The sequence below is a fragment of the Mobula birostris genome, chromosome 9 (assembly GCF_030028105.1).
Source record: "Mobula birostris isolate sMobBir1 chromosome 9, sMobBir1.hap1, whole genome shotgun sequence".
Classification (NCBI taxonomy): Eukaryota; Metazoa; Chordata; class Chondrichthyes; order Myliobatiformes; family Myliobatidae; genus Mobula; species Mobula birostris.
In genome coordinates, this window is record NC_092378.1 from 48,904,915 (window position 1) to 48,922,274 (window position 17,360).

At 45.6% G+C, this 17,360-nt stretch overlaps 1 protein-coding gene across 7 annotated transcripts in view; it reads right to left on the minus strand.

Annotated features, from left to right (window-relative positions):
• The window catches only part of hipk2 (homeodomain interacting protein kinase 2), a 259,940-nt gene that overhangs the window by 209,523 nt on the left and 33,057 nt on the right, over positions 1–17,360 (minus strand). For 5 of the 7 annotated variants that reach the window (XM_072268021.1, XM_072268017.1, XM_072268020.1 and 2 more), the window contains exon 2: positions 11,587–11,652. The exons of 1 other annotated variant lie outside the window; for it this stretch is intronic. In XM_072268021.1, the coding sequence (XP_072124122.1) occupies positions 11,587–11,652 (66 nt within the window). Of the gene's footprint in view, positions 1–11,447; positions 11,558–11,586; positions 11,653–17,360 lie in introns of those variants that run through there. One more of the 7 variants, XM_072268019.1, reaches the window with a different exon arrangement.

Here is a 17,360-nt window from a genome sequence, read left to right on the forward strand (position 1 = left end):
GCCCAAAATATATACTGAGGATAAAAGTATTCCGATTAGGAACGTGATTTCTTGCGCAACAGATGGAGCACCATGTATGACAGGTTGCCATGCTGGTTTAGTGGCATTTATGAAAGAAGAAATTCCAAGTCTGTTTGCAATCTATTATGTAATTCATCATCAACATCTGGCAGCCAAAAACCACAGCCAGCGACTTTCTTCAAGCATGACTCTTGTAGTATCTGCTATCAACAAATTAAAGCTCATCCATTAAATAGCAAAATATTTCACCAGTTATACCAAGATAACCATGAAGAGTTTGAACACTTGCTTCTTCACACCGAAGTGTGTTGGCTGTCAAAAGGCTGCTGCTTAAAAGGTTTCTTTGATCTTTTTGAGACTTGTTGAATTTTTGCTCAAAGTTGACAAGAGCTTGGGAAACCAGATTGAACTTGTACGTGGAGATGTGGCATACCTTGCCAATCTGTATGTCAAAATGAACATTTTAAATATGAAGCTGCAGGGTGAGAATTTCAAGTTAATCAGGCAAAAGTATACTGTCCACTTTTATCAGAAAATTGGAAATATATAAGCAAAGTATTGGGTGAAGGATGTTCTCACAGTTTCCCTGCATGGAAAGTATGGCACTCTCTTTCACAGATGGCGATTTGCAAGAGTACTGCTTACAGCTGCAGCCACTGAAGAAGGGTTTTCAGAATCGATTCAAGGATTTGAATGATCTGGAAATTCTGGACTGGGTAATTAACCTATTTCTTTGCAAGGTGGAAGAACAGGAAGAGAACTTGCAAGAAGGAACTAATGAAATTCAGAATGTAGAAGAAGCAAAAATGCTTTTCAAAAATGTCGGCTTTTGTGCTATGGGGTTCAACTGTCATATGAAGTTTCCTGGTCTTTGGAGAAGAGCCAAACTGCTCTTCATTGCGTTTCCATCCTCCTACCTTGTTGAAAGCGACTACAGTGAAGTGAACCACATACTTTCTAAAAAACCAAACCATTTGGACATTGTTACGCATGGAGACTTGAGGCTTTTGCTGGCACAACTTGAACCAGATATTTCACCACTTGCTAAAAAACCATCAACCTCAAGGATTACATTGATATTGAAACTGCTGTACAGTGCACAGGTACTGTGTAAACTAGGTTTAAAAGCATAAAAATTTAAAGCAGAATCATTTTTCTCATGTTAGCATTTGGTAGACATGATTTTACACTATGGGGGCGCCGGAAAGTACATTGTAAGGCGGGAGGAGAGAGGCAGTGCACCGCGCGCGTGCGCAGCCCTCCTGTGAAAATTATATCGTATCTGTTAAATAGGGGCCGTGGGCAATTCTGATTTGACGGAGAATGGATGTGAAAGCACGGAGAAACATCTGGAGAAATTTCTGAAACGCTCGTTCGCTGCTGTCGTTACTGTGTGGTCGGGAATCTTTCGGAGGGCAGGCCTCAAAATCCCTGGCTTTGCCTGCTGTTGGCAACCGAGATGGAGGTTGAATCGTTTGGATAGAGACGGCGCTCAGTACTCGGTGTCGGAGAGCTGATCAGAGCTCGAAGCTTTCGGATGACTCAGAGTCGGATTGTGGTCGGCATGGCCGGGAGAGTTCTTCCTTCTCCTGTCTGCGTGAGATGTGGGACATTTGAGAGACTTCGAACTTTTACTGTGCTCATGGACTTCATCAAGTTATGGTATTGTTGCACTGTTGTAACTGTATGTTATAATTATGTGGTCTTGTCAGTTTTTCAGTCTTGGTCTGTCTTGTATTTTGTGATATCACACCGGAGGAAATATTGTATCATTTCTTCATGCATGCATTACTAAATGACAATAAAAGAGGACTACGTGTCTTCATAATCTAATCTATAGGGGTGCTGGCAAGTATGAAGGTGCTTTGGGGGGTGTTAGGTTAAAATAGGTTGGGAAACACTGCACTAGAGATTATACTCTTCTCTAGAACACAACCCAAACCCACAAGCTTCCAACAGAGACACAATGCTGACAACCTAACGGTACTGATTGTTGTGTTAATTCAGCAAACTCACTGGACCAAGCTGCACTCTTCCTGGCCCTCCTTTCAGAATCAGGTTTATCATCACTGACATATGACGAGAAACTTGTTTCGTAGCAGCAGTGTAGTACAAGACCTTAAAATTACTATTAAAATACAATAAGAAGTACATGAATATTGTGCAAGTGTGAAGTAGCATTCATGCACTGTTCAGAACTCTGACGGTGGAGGAGAGGAAACTGTTCCTAAAACATTGAATGTGCATCTTCGGACTCTTGTACCTATACCCTGATGGTAGCAATGAAAAAAGGGCACGTATCAGATAGTGAAGTTCCTCAGTGATGAATGCCACTTCCTTGAGGTGCTGCTTTATGAAGACGTCCTTGATGGTGAGCAGAGTCATGCCTGTGTTGGAGCTCGGTGAGTCGATACCCTTTGCAGTCTTTTACAATCCTGTGCATTGGCGCCTCCACACCAGGCAGTGATATAACCAACTTTCTTCAGTGCACAGACTGTGTCCACGACAATGCCGGTAACCCAGCCATGCTGATACCGCTGTGTTCATTAAGTAGGCTCGCAGGACCAAGCCGCTCTCTTCCTCACCTTTGTTTCACAAGTTCAATGGCCCCAGCGTTGAATACATTTCCCTCGGAGAAGGAGGGATCACCCAAAGATCTGATCCACTCACCGAATTCAGAATCTGAATCAGGTTTAATATCACTGGCATATGCTGTGAAATTTGTTGTTTTTCCTGTGGCAGCAGAACACTGCAATACGTATTTTAAAAACCTATAAATTACAATAAATATATACGGCCCTGTGCTAAAGTCTTAAGCACATACTGTATATATAGCTAGGGTGCCCAAGACTTTTGCACTGTACTGTATATTATGTCTTTCCAGTTACCAAATAACATTTAATAATACTGAGCCAATACTCTTAGTTCTGTTTCCCAACCAGATTCCCATTTTAACCAATATACAGAACTGTGCAAAAATCTTAAGACACACCAGCCATACACATCTCCAAGACATTTGCACAGTTCTGTACATGTAAAATTAAATTAAATAAGCAATGCAAAAAGAGGGGAAAATACTGAGGTACTATTCGTGGGTTCTTTGTTCATTCAGAAATCTGATGGCAGAGGGAAAGAAGCTCTTCCTAAAATGTTGAGTGGGTGTGCCTCCTCCTTGATGGTAGCAATGAGAAGAGGGCATGTCCAGGGTGCTGGTCCTTAATGATGGACACTATCTTTTTGAAGCACCGCCTTTTGAAGGTGTTCTGGAAGCTGCGGAGGCTGGTGGCCACGGTGGAGCTGGCTGAGTTCACAACGTTCTGCAGCTTCTTCCGACCCTTCATACCAGACGGTGATGCAACTAATTTGAATGCTCTCCACCGCACATCTATAGAAATTTGAGAGTGTCTTTGGTGACGTACCAAGTCTCCTCAAAGTCCTAATGAAATATTGCCGCTGTTGTGCCTTCTATGTAATTGTACTAAGATGTTGGCCCCACGATACACGCTCAGAGATGCTGACACCCAGGAATTTGAAACTGCTCATCCTTTCCACTTCTGATCCATTGATCAGGACCGAAGTGTGTTCCCTCGACTTCCCCTTTCTGAAATCCATAATCAATTCTTCGGTCTTACTGACTACAAGTGCAAGTTTGTTGCTGTGACATCACTCAACTAGCCAATCTATATCGCTCTCACACCTCCTTGTCACCAAGTGAAATTCTGCCAACAATAGTTGTGTCATGGGCAGATTTTGTAGATGGTGTTTGAGCTGTGCCTAGCCACGCAATCATGGGTGTAGAGAGGGTAGAGCTATGGGGTAAGCATGCATCCGTGAAGTGCACCAATGTTGACTGTCAACAAGGAAGAGATGTTATTTCCAATCCACGCAGACTGTGACCTCCCAGAGAGTAAGCCAAGCATCTGGTTGCAGATGGAGGTACATATTTCTAATCAACCAGCTCCAAAACCTGGGTCTGAGGGTATGATTGTGTTGAATACTGAGCTGTAGTCAATAAACAGCCCTTTGATCACATGTGACCATGCGAACCATCATTTAGAACAGGGGTTCCTAACCTTTTTTTATGCTATGGTCCAATACCATTAAGCAAGGGGTCTGTGGACCTCATTTTGGGAACTCTTAATTTAAACTAGCCCAAAGCAAATCCCTCACTACACTTTCCATATTCTCCTCATCAGCCCACAAAGATTCCAGAACTTGCCTACTTAACAGGGGCAATTTACTGCGACCAATTCACCTATCAACCGATAAGCCTTTGTGATTTGGGAGAAAGCACACAGACACAAGGAGGACGTGCAAGTTCCACAGTCAGCACCGAAGGTTGGGACTGAACCTGGGATGCTGGGGCAATGAGGCAGTGGCTCTATCAGCCGCACGAGACTAATCAAACAGTAAACTGAAGAAACTTTAAAACCACAGCCTATCTGTGACTTTGCGTCCTTACCCTGCCAGGCAGTCTGGCTTACCACGGATTCTTCACCATCAACTGACTCGTTTCGTTCTGCGCACCAACAACTTTCTAGCTAAAAGGCCTGGGTTTGACACCAGTCTTGGTGTAAAAAGTGCCTTGGCTGATTTCACTCACAAGTGGTCTGGCCATAGCTTAATTAGCCCTTCTTTCCTAGATTTCCCAGGAGGAAAAAGATAAACTGTATCCACCTTATTAAACCCCTTCATCTCCAATCCCCTAGGAATGATATCGAAAGCAGACAGCAGCAGAAAGCAAGGAAAACAGATGGAATTTGGCTTCCAGACATAAAATTATTAGGTACAGCCATTTTAAACCTGTTGTTGAGATGCTTCTATTAATTCTTATTAAATATCATAACCTCAAGGTTACAGAAAGTCACTTTTTTAATATTAATTTTGCAATATTCTTAAATTGAGACTCAGATTCATTAAACCACAGACCACATTTGCTGGTCTGATTAGAACTTACTCTTAAATCGCAGACGTGGTATTTGTCTTCCCCAGCTCTGTCCCATCACTCTCTATCCCCTCTGCATTCTTATTCCCCCCCAAGATTCTACCATTCACCCACAGGGCACCCCTGGGAAAACTTAGAGAGTGGCCAATGCACCTAACAACTCATACGCCTTTGCAATTTGCAAGGAAACTCACATGGTCACAGGCAGAAAAGTGAACCGCACACAGTCAGCACCCAAGGCCAGGACTGAACTTGAGCAGCTGGAATGTTGAGGCAGTTATGAAGGTATGAGCTAGTTTTCCAGCGCACCGATCTCTCCCCAGTACCCAAGTAGCATACTACCTTTATGAAAGGCATCCTAGGAAGGTCATTCAAGTGAGGAGGTAGACAACATGCCAAACTCCAACCCTGAACCTCATTTAACAGCCATTCCATTTACATCAGTAAGAAGGAAGACCCCTCAGGGCTTCTAGGTTTCGACCCTTCACAGTGACCTCAAGCTGTGGGTACAAGCAAGGTCAGAGTCAGGTTAACCCGTGGCACAGTCAACATTAGCCACCTCGGCCAACAGCTTTGGAATAAACATCCAAACCCTTGGAAGGTGCCCCAAGGACTCACACCCATCAGGAATTGGAGCCAAGGCAGAGTTGCTGGATAACTGGGTCACAAGGAGCAAGGAGTCAAACTGATGTTAGAATAGTTAAGATGTTGGCACTACAGTTTTAGGCATATATATAGCTAGGGTGCCTATGACTTTTGCACAGTACTGTACTTCATGGGCTGAAGGGCCTGTACTGTTCCATATAAAGGAGGATAGTAAAAGCTTCTTTAGGTATGTGAAAAGGAAAAAAAATAGTTAAGACCAAAATTGGGCCCTTGAAGACAGAAACGGGTGAATTTATTACGGGGAACAAGGAAATGGCAGACGAGTTGAACAGGTACTTTGGACCTCAATCTCCCAGATATAATAGTGGCCAAAGGACCTAGGGTAACGGATAAACTGAAGGAAATTTATATTAGGCAGAAAATGGTGTTGGATAGACTGTTGGGTCTGAAGGCTGGTAAGTCCCCGGGACCTGATGGTCTGCATCCCAGGATACTTAAGGAAGTGGCTTTAGACATCGTGGACACATTGGTAATTATTTTCCAATGTTCTATAGGTTCAGGATCAGTTCCTGTGGATTGGAGGGTAGCTAATGTTGTCCCACTCTTCAAGAAGGGAGGAAAAGAGAAAACAGGGAATTATAGACCGGTTAGCCTGACGTCGGTGGTGGGAAAGATGCTGGAATCAATTATAAAAGATGAAATTACGACACATCTGGATAGTAGTAACAGGATCGGCCCGAGTCAGCATGGATTTACGAAGGGGAAATCGTGCTTGACTAATCTTCTGGAATTTTTTTGAGGATGTAACTATGAAAGTGGACAAGGGAGAGCCAGTGGATGTAGTGTACCTGGACTTTCAGAAAACCTTTGATAAAGTCCCACATAGGAGATTAGTGGGCAAAATTAGGGCACATGGTATTGGGGGCAGATTACTGACAGATTGAAAATTGGCTGGCTGACAGAAAACAAAGAGTAGCGATTAATGGGTCCCTATCGGAATGGCAGGCGGTGACCAGTGGGATACCGCAGGGTTCAGTGCAGGGACCGCAGTTGTTTACAATATATATTCATGATTTAGATGAGGGAATTAAAAGTAACATTAGCAAGTTTGCCGATGACACAAAGCTGGGTGAGTGGGCAGATGCAGTTTAATGTGGATAAATGTGAGGTTATCCACTTTGGTGGTAGGAACAGGAAGGCAGATTACTATCTAAATGTAGTCAAATTAGGAAATAGACAATAGACAATAGGTGCAGAAGTAGACCATTCGACCCTTCGAGCCTACACCGCCATTCTGAGATCATGGCTGATCATCTACTATCAATACCCGGTTCCTGCCTTGTCCCCATAACCCTTGATTCCCCTAACCATAAGATACCTATCTAGCTCCTTCTTGAAAGCATCCAGAGAATTGGTCTCCACTGCCTTCTGAGGCAGCACGTTCCACACCTCCACAACTCTCCGGGAGAAGAAGTTCCTCCTCAACTCTGTCCTAAATGACCTACTCCTTATTATTAAACCATGCCCTCTGGTACTGGACTCTCCCAGCATCTGGAACATATTTCCTGCCTGTATCTTGTCCAATCCCTTAATAATCTTATATGTCTCAATCAGATCCCCCCTCAATCTCCTTAATTCCAGCGTGTACAAGCCCAGTCTCTCTAACCTCTCTGCGTAAGACAGTCCAGACATCCCAGGAATTAACCTAGTGAACCTATGCTGCACCTCTTCCACAGCCAGGATGTCCTTCCTTAACCCTGGAGACCAAAACTGCACACAATACTCCAGGTGTGGTCTCACCAGGGCCTTGTACAAATGCAAAAGGATTTCCTTGCTCTTGTACTCCATTCCCTTTGTAATAAAGGCCAACATTCCATTAGCCTTCTTCACTGCCTGCTGCACTTGCTCATTCACCTTCAGAGACTGATGAACAAGTACTCCTAGATCTCTTTGTATTTCTCTCTTACCTAACTCCACACCGTTCAGATAATAATCTGCCTTCCTGTTCTTGCTCCCAAAGTGAATAACCTCACACTTATTCACATTAAACGCCATCTGCCAAGTTTCTGCCCACTCACCCAGCCTATCCAAGTCACCTTGAATTCTCCTAACATCCTCATCACATGTCACACTGCCACCCAGCTTAGTATCATCAGCAAACTTGCTGATGTTATTCACAATGCCCTCCTCTAAATCATTGATGTAAATCATAAACAGCTGTGGTCCCAATACCGAGCCCTGTGGCACCCCACTAGTCACCACCTGCCATTCCGAGAAACACCCATTCACTGCTACTCTTTGCTTTCTATCTCCCAACCAGTTTTCTATCCATGTCAATATCCTCCCCCCAATGCCATGAGCTCTGAATTTACCCACCAGTCTCCTATGTGGTACCTTATCAAATGCCTCCTGTAAGTCAAGGTACACCACATCCACTGAATCTCCCGCGTCTATCTTCCTGGTTACATCCTCGAAAAACTCCAATAAATTAGTCAAGTACAACGAGATCTAGGTGTTCTTGTACATCAGTCACCGAAAGCAAGCATGCAAGTACAGTAGGCTGTGAAGAAAGCTAATGGCATGCTGGCCTTCATAACAAGGGGAATTGAGTATAAGAGCAAAGAGGTCCTTCTGCAGCTGTACAGGGTCTTGGTGAGACCACACCTGGAGTACCGTGTGCAGTTTTGGTCTCCAAATTTGGGGAAGAACATTCTTGCTATTGAGGGAGTGCAGCGTAGGTCCACAAGGTTAATTCCCGGGATGGCAGGACTGTCATATGTTGAAAGATTGGAGCGACTGTGCTTGTATACTCTGGAATTTAGAAGGCTGAGAGGGGATCTTACTGAAACATGTAAGATTATTAAGGGATTTGACACGCTGGAGGCAGGAAGCATGTTCCCGCTGATGGGTGAGTCCAGAACCAGAGGCCACAGTTTAAAAATAAGGGGTAGGCCATTTAGAACGGAGTCGAGGAAAAACTTTTTCACCCAGAGAGTGGTGGATGTATGGAATGCTCTGCCCCAGAAGGCTGCAGAAGCCAAGTCTCTGGATGTTTTCAAGAAAGAGATGGATAGAGCTCTTAAAGACAGCGGAATCAAAGGTTATGGGAATAAGGCAGGAGCTGGATACTGATTGTGGATGATCAGCCATGATCACAGTGAATGGTGGTGCTGGCTCGAAGGGCCGAATGGCACCTATTGTCAATTGCCTATTATTTCCTTGGACCTACTACACAAGTGTGACAAGGTGCATCAACTTCTACTTGTTGCATCTCTTTTAGCAACGATGCCCTTAATATGTGTGCATACACAACTTTATGGCTTGTAAACCATCCCAAGGCACTCAGCAGCAGTGCACTGAGCAAAGAAGAAACATCTATTGTGATAAGAGAGCAGCCTTGGAAGAGAGGAGTTTGTTTTTTTAAAGGAATACCTTACCAAAGCAGGGTGTGGGACCCCGAGCCCGGGAATCTAGCTGTAAAGAGAATAGAAGTCCGCAATTCCATTATATCTATCGTGTCCAAGCGTACCTTAGTTGCTGTAACAAGTGGCTGCAATCTGCTTGAAAAGCCATTGATACCCAGAAAGGGCAGGGACTCGTACAAGGAGATGAGTTCATTATCATGCTGCTAAAATCAAGTTACACTGCAGGCCCACATGGAATTTTAAATCCGATCTGTCACACATGCTAAAAATACCAGAGTTTAATTTAGTATTTCTAGCCTGACTGTCCTAAAAGTCACATCTTGTGTTTGGGCTCCAGATAAACACAATTCAACCTGCACTGGACAGTTTCCATAGGCAACACTCTTCCTTTTGCTTGGCACTTATGTAATCTAGTAGTTGAGCACAGACAGTTGCCCCCCCACGGCGTTGTCCTTCAAATGCATCGGAGGCTGACGACAGGAGACCAAAGGAGAGGCTAAACCCATGATCTTTTGTTTTTGAATCCACAAAATGGTGAGTGAGATTCTGGAAAATGCAAGCGCTGGTGAACTCTGCCCGCTGTCCAGCTGGGAGTGACAGCGTGGTGCACCTCCTCCTGCACCTTTCCATGGAGACGAAGAGCAGGCTGACAGCCCTCGCTTCGCCAGCACTTGGGAGCTAGCAGCAGTGCAAGAGAGCCTCGGTTCCAAAGCCCTCAGCTGTCAATGAAAGGCTGCAGTCAGGCCCCAATCTTAATGTAATCATTGTCACAGTATAACCAGCTCAAACCAGAAACATTCACAGTTCTCAAGTGCTGACTAATTAACAAAAGGATATCTATCTTCATGGCTGTTTCAGATCCAGATAAAATTGCTTTTTGACAAATGAGTTTCATTTCATAGAAGAATAAAAATATATGTTGAAAACCCTACGGGTGTTGCCATCTTGAAATAAAGAAACAAAACATGCTGGAAATACCCAGCAGGTCAGGCGTGCGTCTGCGGAGGTTGAAACACAGTGAATGCTTCAGGGTAAAGACCCCTCATGAGTCTTTGTGACCTGAAACATTAACTCTACTATTTTTGAAGACGCTGCCCGACCTGCTGAGTGCTTCCTTCATTTGCTGGTTTTGTTTGATTGACCTTAGAGCAGGGTCAAAGGCTGGCACACCATTGTGGGCTGAAGGGCCTGAACTGTGATTTAGTGTTCTCTGTGTATATTCTATGTTTTAGATATTCCGGGATCCAACCACTAAAAAAAAAGCATCCACAAGGGTTTGTAAAACCACAGACCATAGATTCACTGCCAGGAGCTGCTCCCCCTGATGGGATAATCCCTCGCCCACTTCAGGAACCCAGCCTTCACTGAGGTCAGCATTGCTGCGGCCTACGGACAAGTGAACAGCCTTCGTTGCACGGTGAAAACTGAAAATGAGAGGCTGGAAAAAGGGAGGGAAGAGGCAAGAATAACTGTACCCAGTCTGAACCTGCACACGTATGCCAGCAGGCACCAATGTGCAGTCATATCCATCCAGCAAAGTCTCACCTCAGGTCACCTGGGACTGAGGACTGGTTTGTGAAGCCTGTTGGCAACTGGGGCACAATAGCTATCGCACATTCCACTCCACCACGCAAAGTCCAACACCCACAACCTCAGGACCTCATGGACAACCCAAGCAGTCATAGACCAAAGCATTGTTCAGCTAATATACGCCAGGATCTCAGACACTTTGCTGACTCTACCATGCCAAGTCCGAGACCCAGAACCTCAAGATCTCAAGACCAATCCCAGCAGCCACACGCCCTTGCCTTGTTCCACTATAATATCCTGGGAGCTTGGACACTTTGCCCTGGAGTGACAGAAAGTGAGCAGGAGATGACCGTGCAAAGAACAAGGCAGTGTGCACACGTCTGGCTGGAAGTGGAAACTGGAAAGGAGCACCATCCTCATGCAGTGAACTTTCTTGTCAGGAACAAAGTGGTCTGGGTGCCTGTGGTATGCGAGTACCTTGTGACTATTCATGACCTACCACAGAACCAACACAACAGAAGCACAAGACCCAGCTTTGAAATAGGCAGATGAGGAGCCCCGTTACTTCAACCTTGGAAAAAAACTTTCACGTCGCAGAGGGAGACGAGCTGACCCTCCTGGGCCCTCAAGTCCGAGGGTTGGAAAGCTGGCAACCTCTGGCTCAGTGTGGGAAGCAGAGAAAGCTAACTTCAGAGTGGTTGCCTTGATGATGCTTGCAACATTGTCTCATCATAATGACCACCGTTTCAGCAGAGACACAAGAGTGACTTCTCGTGGCAACCACCGCGATCCAGGCGTTGCTCCGGTCTGCGGACAAATGAACAAGCTTTGTGCACAATGAAAACTGAGTGAGAGAGGGTTCGGGGGGGGGGGGGGTGGAGTACATCACCATTTGTATCAGAGACCAGCAGGACACTCACGGTAGTGGTAGCAGTTAGCACAATGCTATCACAGCTCGGGGCTGTAGGATTCGAAGTTCATTTCCAGCGCCCTCTAAGAAAGTTTGCACATGGATTTCCTCCAGGCACTCTGGTTTCCTCCCACAGTCCAAAGACGTACCGATTAGTAGGTAAATTGTCCTGTGATTCGCTTGGGTGGGCTGGAAGGTTCTGTTCCACGCTGTTTCTTTAAATAAAATAAAAAGTATTAACTGTGCCACAAAACCAGTATTGCATCCATCAATGGTGGCAAGTAAAAAAAAACTACCCCAAGTAAATAAGTGAGAAAGAATCCAAGGTTCTGATAGAACATTTCTAAGAAGGTATCCCTCAACCAGCAGGGGCTGTAGTGTGAGCCACAAACACACAGACCCACACTCAACCCCAAGGAGACAAGGGGTTGGGGATGCTGGAACCTGCAGCCACAAGGTGCTGCTGGAACAGTAACAGTAGGCAGCAACAGTAGAGGTGAAAGTCCTCAGGAAGCCTGAAACGTCGACAGTCCATTCCCCTCCACAGATGCTGCCCGACTTGCCGAGTTCCTCCAGCTCTTTCTGTGTGCTGGTAGAGGAGCAAAGACAGCTGGCAGTTCTCCTGAACTCACTCTGAGTTGAGACCCTTCACCTGGACTGATGAAGGATCCGGATGAAGAGTCTCAACCCAAAACATTTCCCTCCACTGATCCTTCCTGAGCGACAGAGTCCCGTCAGCACCTGCTTTGCTCTGCTGCAGGGAGTGCTCAATGGGAGAAGATCTTTGGACTAATATCATCCCAGTTACCTCAACTTCTAGGAGTGTGCATTCCTCAGTTCCACTGCAGAACTGATCCGGGGCTGGAAACTGTCTAGTGCCTGAAAAGGCACATTTCACCGACAGCACTGCAACATAACAGTTAGCATGATGCAATCTGAGTGCCAGCGCTCAGAGTTCAATTCCCATCATGGCCTGCAAGGAGTGCACACATTCTCCCCGAGACCTCCATGGTTCCCCCTCACGTTCCAGAGACGTACCCGTTCGGCTTAGTGAGTTGGACACGTTATGTTGGCGTTGGAAGTATAGTGACACTTGGCGGGCTGCTCACCCAGCACATTCTCGGACTGCGCTGGTCATTGAAACAAACAACACATCTCACTTCATGTTTTGATGTACACGTGACACAAAACTAATCTTAAAAATAAAGCTAATTTTGTATTGACATGGTGCTCCATAGCAGGCGCGCCAGTTTTGTGCACCTCCTGGACGGGAATTCAATCATGCTCGCAGTGCAGCATGAAGATTGTGAGGAGCAGGAAGTGAACCCTTTGAATAAACACTTCTCTAGGAAGCAGTGGAGGTGGGAAGCTCAGACAAAGATTGAGCCTTCAGGTGTAGAGACAGGAAAACATGCCATCATGTCACGTTCTGCGATGGGCTGCGATGAACGCATGTTGGACCGGTAACCATAAGACACAAGAACAGAATTAGACTATTCAGCCCATTGAGGCTGCTCTGCCTTTTCATCATGGCTGAGTTATTATCCTTGTCTATCTCAGTCTGCTGCCTTCTCCCTGTAACCTTGAACAACCTTACTAATCAACTTCACCTACCAAGTTCTGCAATGACTTTGCCTCCACAGCCATCTGTGACAATGAATTCCACTGACACACCACCCTCTGGACAAAAACTGCTCATCCCTGTTCTAAAGGGACAACCTTTTATTCTGAGTCTGTGCCCTCTGGCCCCAGACACATGCACTATGGGAAACATCCTGTTCACGTCCACTCTGTCTCAGCCTTTCACTTCTCCATCGGTAACCTGGTGAACTCGTGCACAACATTTGAAGGAGGATAGCTTGAAAGGTGATGCACTCTCTGGGGAGCGGGGGAAAATCAGTTTATGTTAGATGCACCCCGTGACTAAGGCTAAAACAGATCTCAATCCTCCACTGGGTCCAGTGTCTGGGTGTGCCCTGCACTCTTCACAGGCCACCGATGATTACTTGGCTGTAAGTGATATGAAAACCTGCAGCCACACCACCTGGGAGATGGTGGTCAGTCCAATAAACTCCGGTACCTGTCACGATGCAGGGAAGTTCAGATGCCCAGAAAGCACTTCCCTCATCCTACTGTCTTGCTGAACAATCCAACTAGTCTCAGCCTAGCCACCAGGGCACTGCTCATCCCTGAGTGGGCAGCAACATCATCTCAAGATGCTGAGCACTAAACGCCGGCTTTGACAGCAACACCCCCCACCTCGTCTCACCATTTAACAGTGGGCTCAGTTGCCATACAGAGAGCTGTACAAGAATGCACAGTGGGAGGGCACTGTCATAGGTGATAAGCACAAGAGACTGCTGGAAATCCAGAGTGATGCACAAAAAATGCTAGAGGAACTCAGCAGGTCAGGCAGCTATGGAGAGGAAAAAGGGCAACGTGTCGGCTCGAGGCCCTTCATCATGGCCGAAATGTCAGCTGTTTATTCCTCTCCACAGCTGCTGCCTGACCTGCTGAGCTCCTCCAGCAATGCCTGCGCGTGTGTGTTACGTTGTCAGAGGCGAGCAACTCGGTCGACTGCTCCACAGTCAGTGACAATAATCTCCCCTTGTATAGCAGTCACGCTTGGACAGATGCAAGCTTTAAGAGCAGAGCAATCCGTGGCAATATCTACCCTCTATAGGCAGGGTAGACATTATCCTGTCTAGACGATATACTGAGGAACTGTAATTTATCCCTGGGGTACAAATATCATTGGCCAACCGTAGTAAACCTAGATCAAAAGATCATTCATCTCATTGCTGTTATTGTGCTACAATGTCTACATAATGATACATACTAAGAGCTTAAATTATTCATTAAGGCCTTTTGTTGAAATGATGGAAAATATACAAAATGTAGTAACATCTTTCTCTTCCTCTGTAAAACAGACGTCAATTTACGAATCCATAGTTACTTAGGTGAGACTAGATTATGGCAGCCAATCCAGAACATTTAAATACAAACCTCTGTTTTTTGTTAGAGTGAACATTTGGCTATTGAAGCAGTTCAGGGAGCTGTTTCAATTATCCAAAGATCTACTAATGTAATTCAGATTCCTTCTGTTGAAGTGCTAAATTCAGAAAAGGTGGTACTTTGGAGTTTCAGTATTGTAATCCTCGTTTAATCTATGTACACAGTAAGGAAAGCAATTGAGATTGCATTCACATGCGTTGTGTATGGACTACAGAAACTCACCTATTGTGACTAGGTTAGTTAGGCTTGCTTCAAGTGAGATCTTCTTAAAGTCCAAACGAGTGCAAGGACAGTGTGGCTTCCATTACCCAGGGAAGATGGTTGTCAGTTATACTACAAGGTACAAAAAAAGTTTGTGGTTTAATCCACAAGGCCTCTCTAACCTCATCAGTGTTTTCATCCTGCTGGTTTCTTTTTCAGTACAGTCATTTAATTTCTCTCAGTTGACCAACATTAACTCCATATGCATCATCCCTGTCTCTGCGGCCTGTCGCCACAAATTGAGATGCTTTGGGCTAATTTCCCATAAAACTTCTCAAACTTTAAAAAGCCAAGCTTGCTCCCACTTCATTTCCTCTTTGGCCCTGTAGACTTTGGCCAGTTCTTCACTGGTACCTTGGCTCGCTCTCTGACTGAACCGTGACAAAAGAGATTAAGTTGGACAGGTCCAGACACTTGAGCATAGAATGAGAGATTATCTCACTGAAAGCTCCAAAGTTTTTCCAAAGGACTGGCACAGTACAGCCAATGCTTTCCCTGGCTGGTGTCTGGAACCAGAGGACACAACCTCAAGATAAGGGGTCAACTGTTAAGGGAGAGAGAGTAAAGATCTTTTGGAATTCTCCACTCAAGAGTATTTTGAAGGTGAAGTTTATTTGTTTGTTTAGAGAGACAACATGGTAACAGGCCCTTCTGGCCCTACGAGCCTGCACCCCAATTACACCCATGTGACCAATTAACTTCTAACCTGTAGGCCTTTGGGATGTGGGAGAAACCCAGAGCACACAGGGGAAAGCCAGGCAATCATGGGAAGAACACGCCAACTGCTTAGAGAGAGTGGCGGGTACTGAACCCAGATTACTGGCTCTGTAATGGCACCGAGCTAACTGCTACACTATGGCTGCACCCTTTAAGACAGGGCTAGATTGATCTTGGAAGATTAAGGGAAATTCTTTGAAGATGGTGCTGGTGAGACACGGCAACGCTTTGCAGGCAGCCAACACAACCACTAACAATCCTGCTAAACGTACCTTTTCAGGACAACCATCGCTGAAATCCGCACCCTGCAATTTCCTGCAGGGAGGCGGGAAAACTGTCCGTAAACTGCTTTTAAACCGTCTGTATGACCTGGCATTTTGGTCACATCCTGAAATATTCAGCGAAATGGACTCTCAAGTACGCAGGTATGATTGCGGTGGCCTCTGTTGGAGCGGACTTGGGGCCAGACTGAAGTGGGCCCAAGACTGGATAATGAACTGGCGTGTGGCCGATTTACGTACCAAGCCAGGTTAAAACGAGTTAGGCGTCGAGGCCAAGGGTGGAGGATAAGCTGGCGTTCAGCTCACCACTCCGCGAAACGTCACTCGCCCTCAGCGCTAAACTGACTCTGCAGGTGCGGCCGGCAGCCATCGGCACTCACCTCAGTGCTAAACCAAGCCCCGCAGCTGCAATCTGCAGACACTGGGCTGCTGGACAGGCCGCGGAGCTGAACCGGCTCCACGGCCGCGCACTTGCTTTCAGGGACTTTGCGGCTCATGTTCTGTGGATAGTTGGCCTGCCTTCTTTTTACCGTTTGCACGATTTGTCCTTTCTTTTCCAAACACTGGATGGGTTACCTGCTTTGCGGTGTGTGGGGCGTTTCGTGAATTCTATCGTGCTTCTTTGTTTTGTGGCTGCCCGCAAGAAGATGGATCTCGGGGCTGTTTATTGCACACATTCTTTGATAATAACTATACTTTGAACTTTGATAGATTTTGCAAGGTTAAGAGAATCATGCGACTTTGTTTGCTGCTGGTCAATGTCACTAGCATATTGAACGGTGGAGGAGGTACGCAGGGTTAATACCCTAGTGCTGCCTCTGACTTTTATTAACCAGACCCAGTTCATTTGGACATAGTGAGCAGCAGCATTACTAGTAAACTGGAGGCCCAGACTGATGTTCTGGAAACTCGATTTCAAACCTCAGCACAGCAGCTGAGGAAGTCCGGTTCAATGCACTCAATAGAATTAGTTGCAGTGTTGGTAACTAAAGAACTACCAGACTGTCACAAAGGCCCATTTGGTCTGATGCACTTTATGGAAGGCAATCTGTCAGTCTTGCCCAGTCCACACACGTACGTGACTCTCCCTTGAAACCAGCATGTCAAACCACTTATTTCAGCGACAATTAGTGATGAGCTGATGACGCAGACAACAACTGATCCTGACCCTCCAACGGGCTATTGTTTTTTCCTCTGCTCGATACTGAAACTCAGTGTTACCATCGATTCCAAACAGGCAGGTGACGAGAGCAGCACCCATTAACATTTATCTCATACCCTTTAGTCTTTCACCCGTTCACATCGCATCGAGTGATTGCAGTACAGATTACAGAGGGGCTTAAAAAAAGCAAACAAGCTGTAAAGGTCAGACTCTGTATATTGATAACAACATTCACCATCATAAAATCACACTCCCTCACTAACAATATACAGTCCTACTTACCTGTGCTTGGCCCACATCCCTCTGTACTTGTCCTAGCCATGTACAACTACTCTAAGTACAGTACAGCTAGGAGACTCAAGACTTTTGCATAGTACTGTAATTTCACTGTAATGCTGCCGCACAAACAACAAATTTCATGGCGAATGTGAATGACGATAAGCCTGATTATAATATGAGTCTCTATAGTGGACAGAGTGGGAAGGGA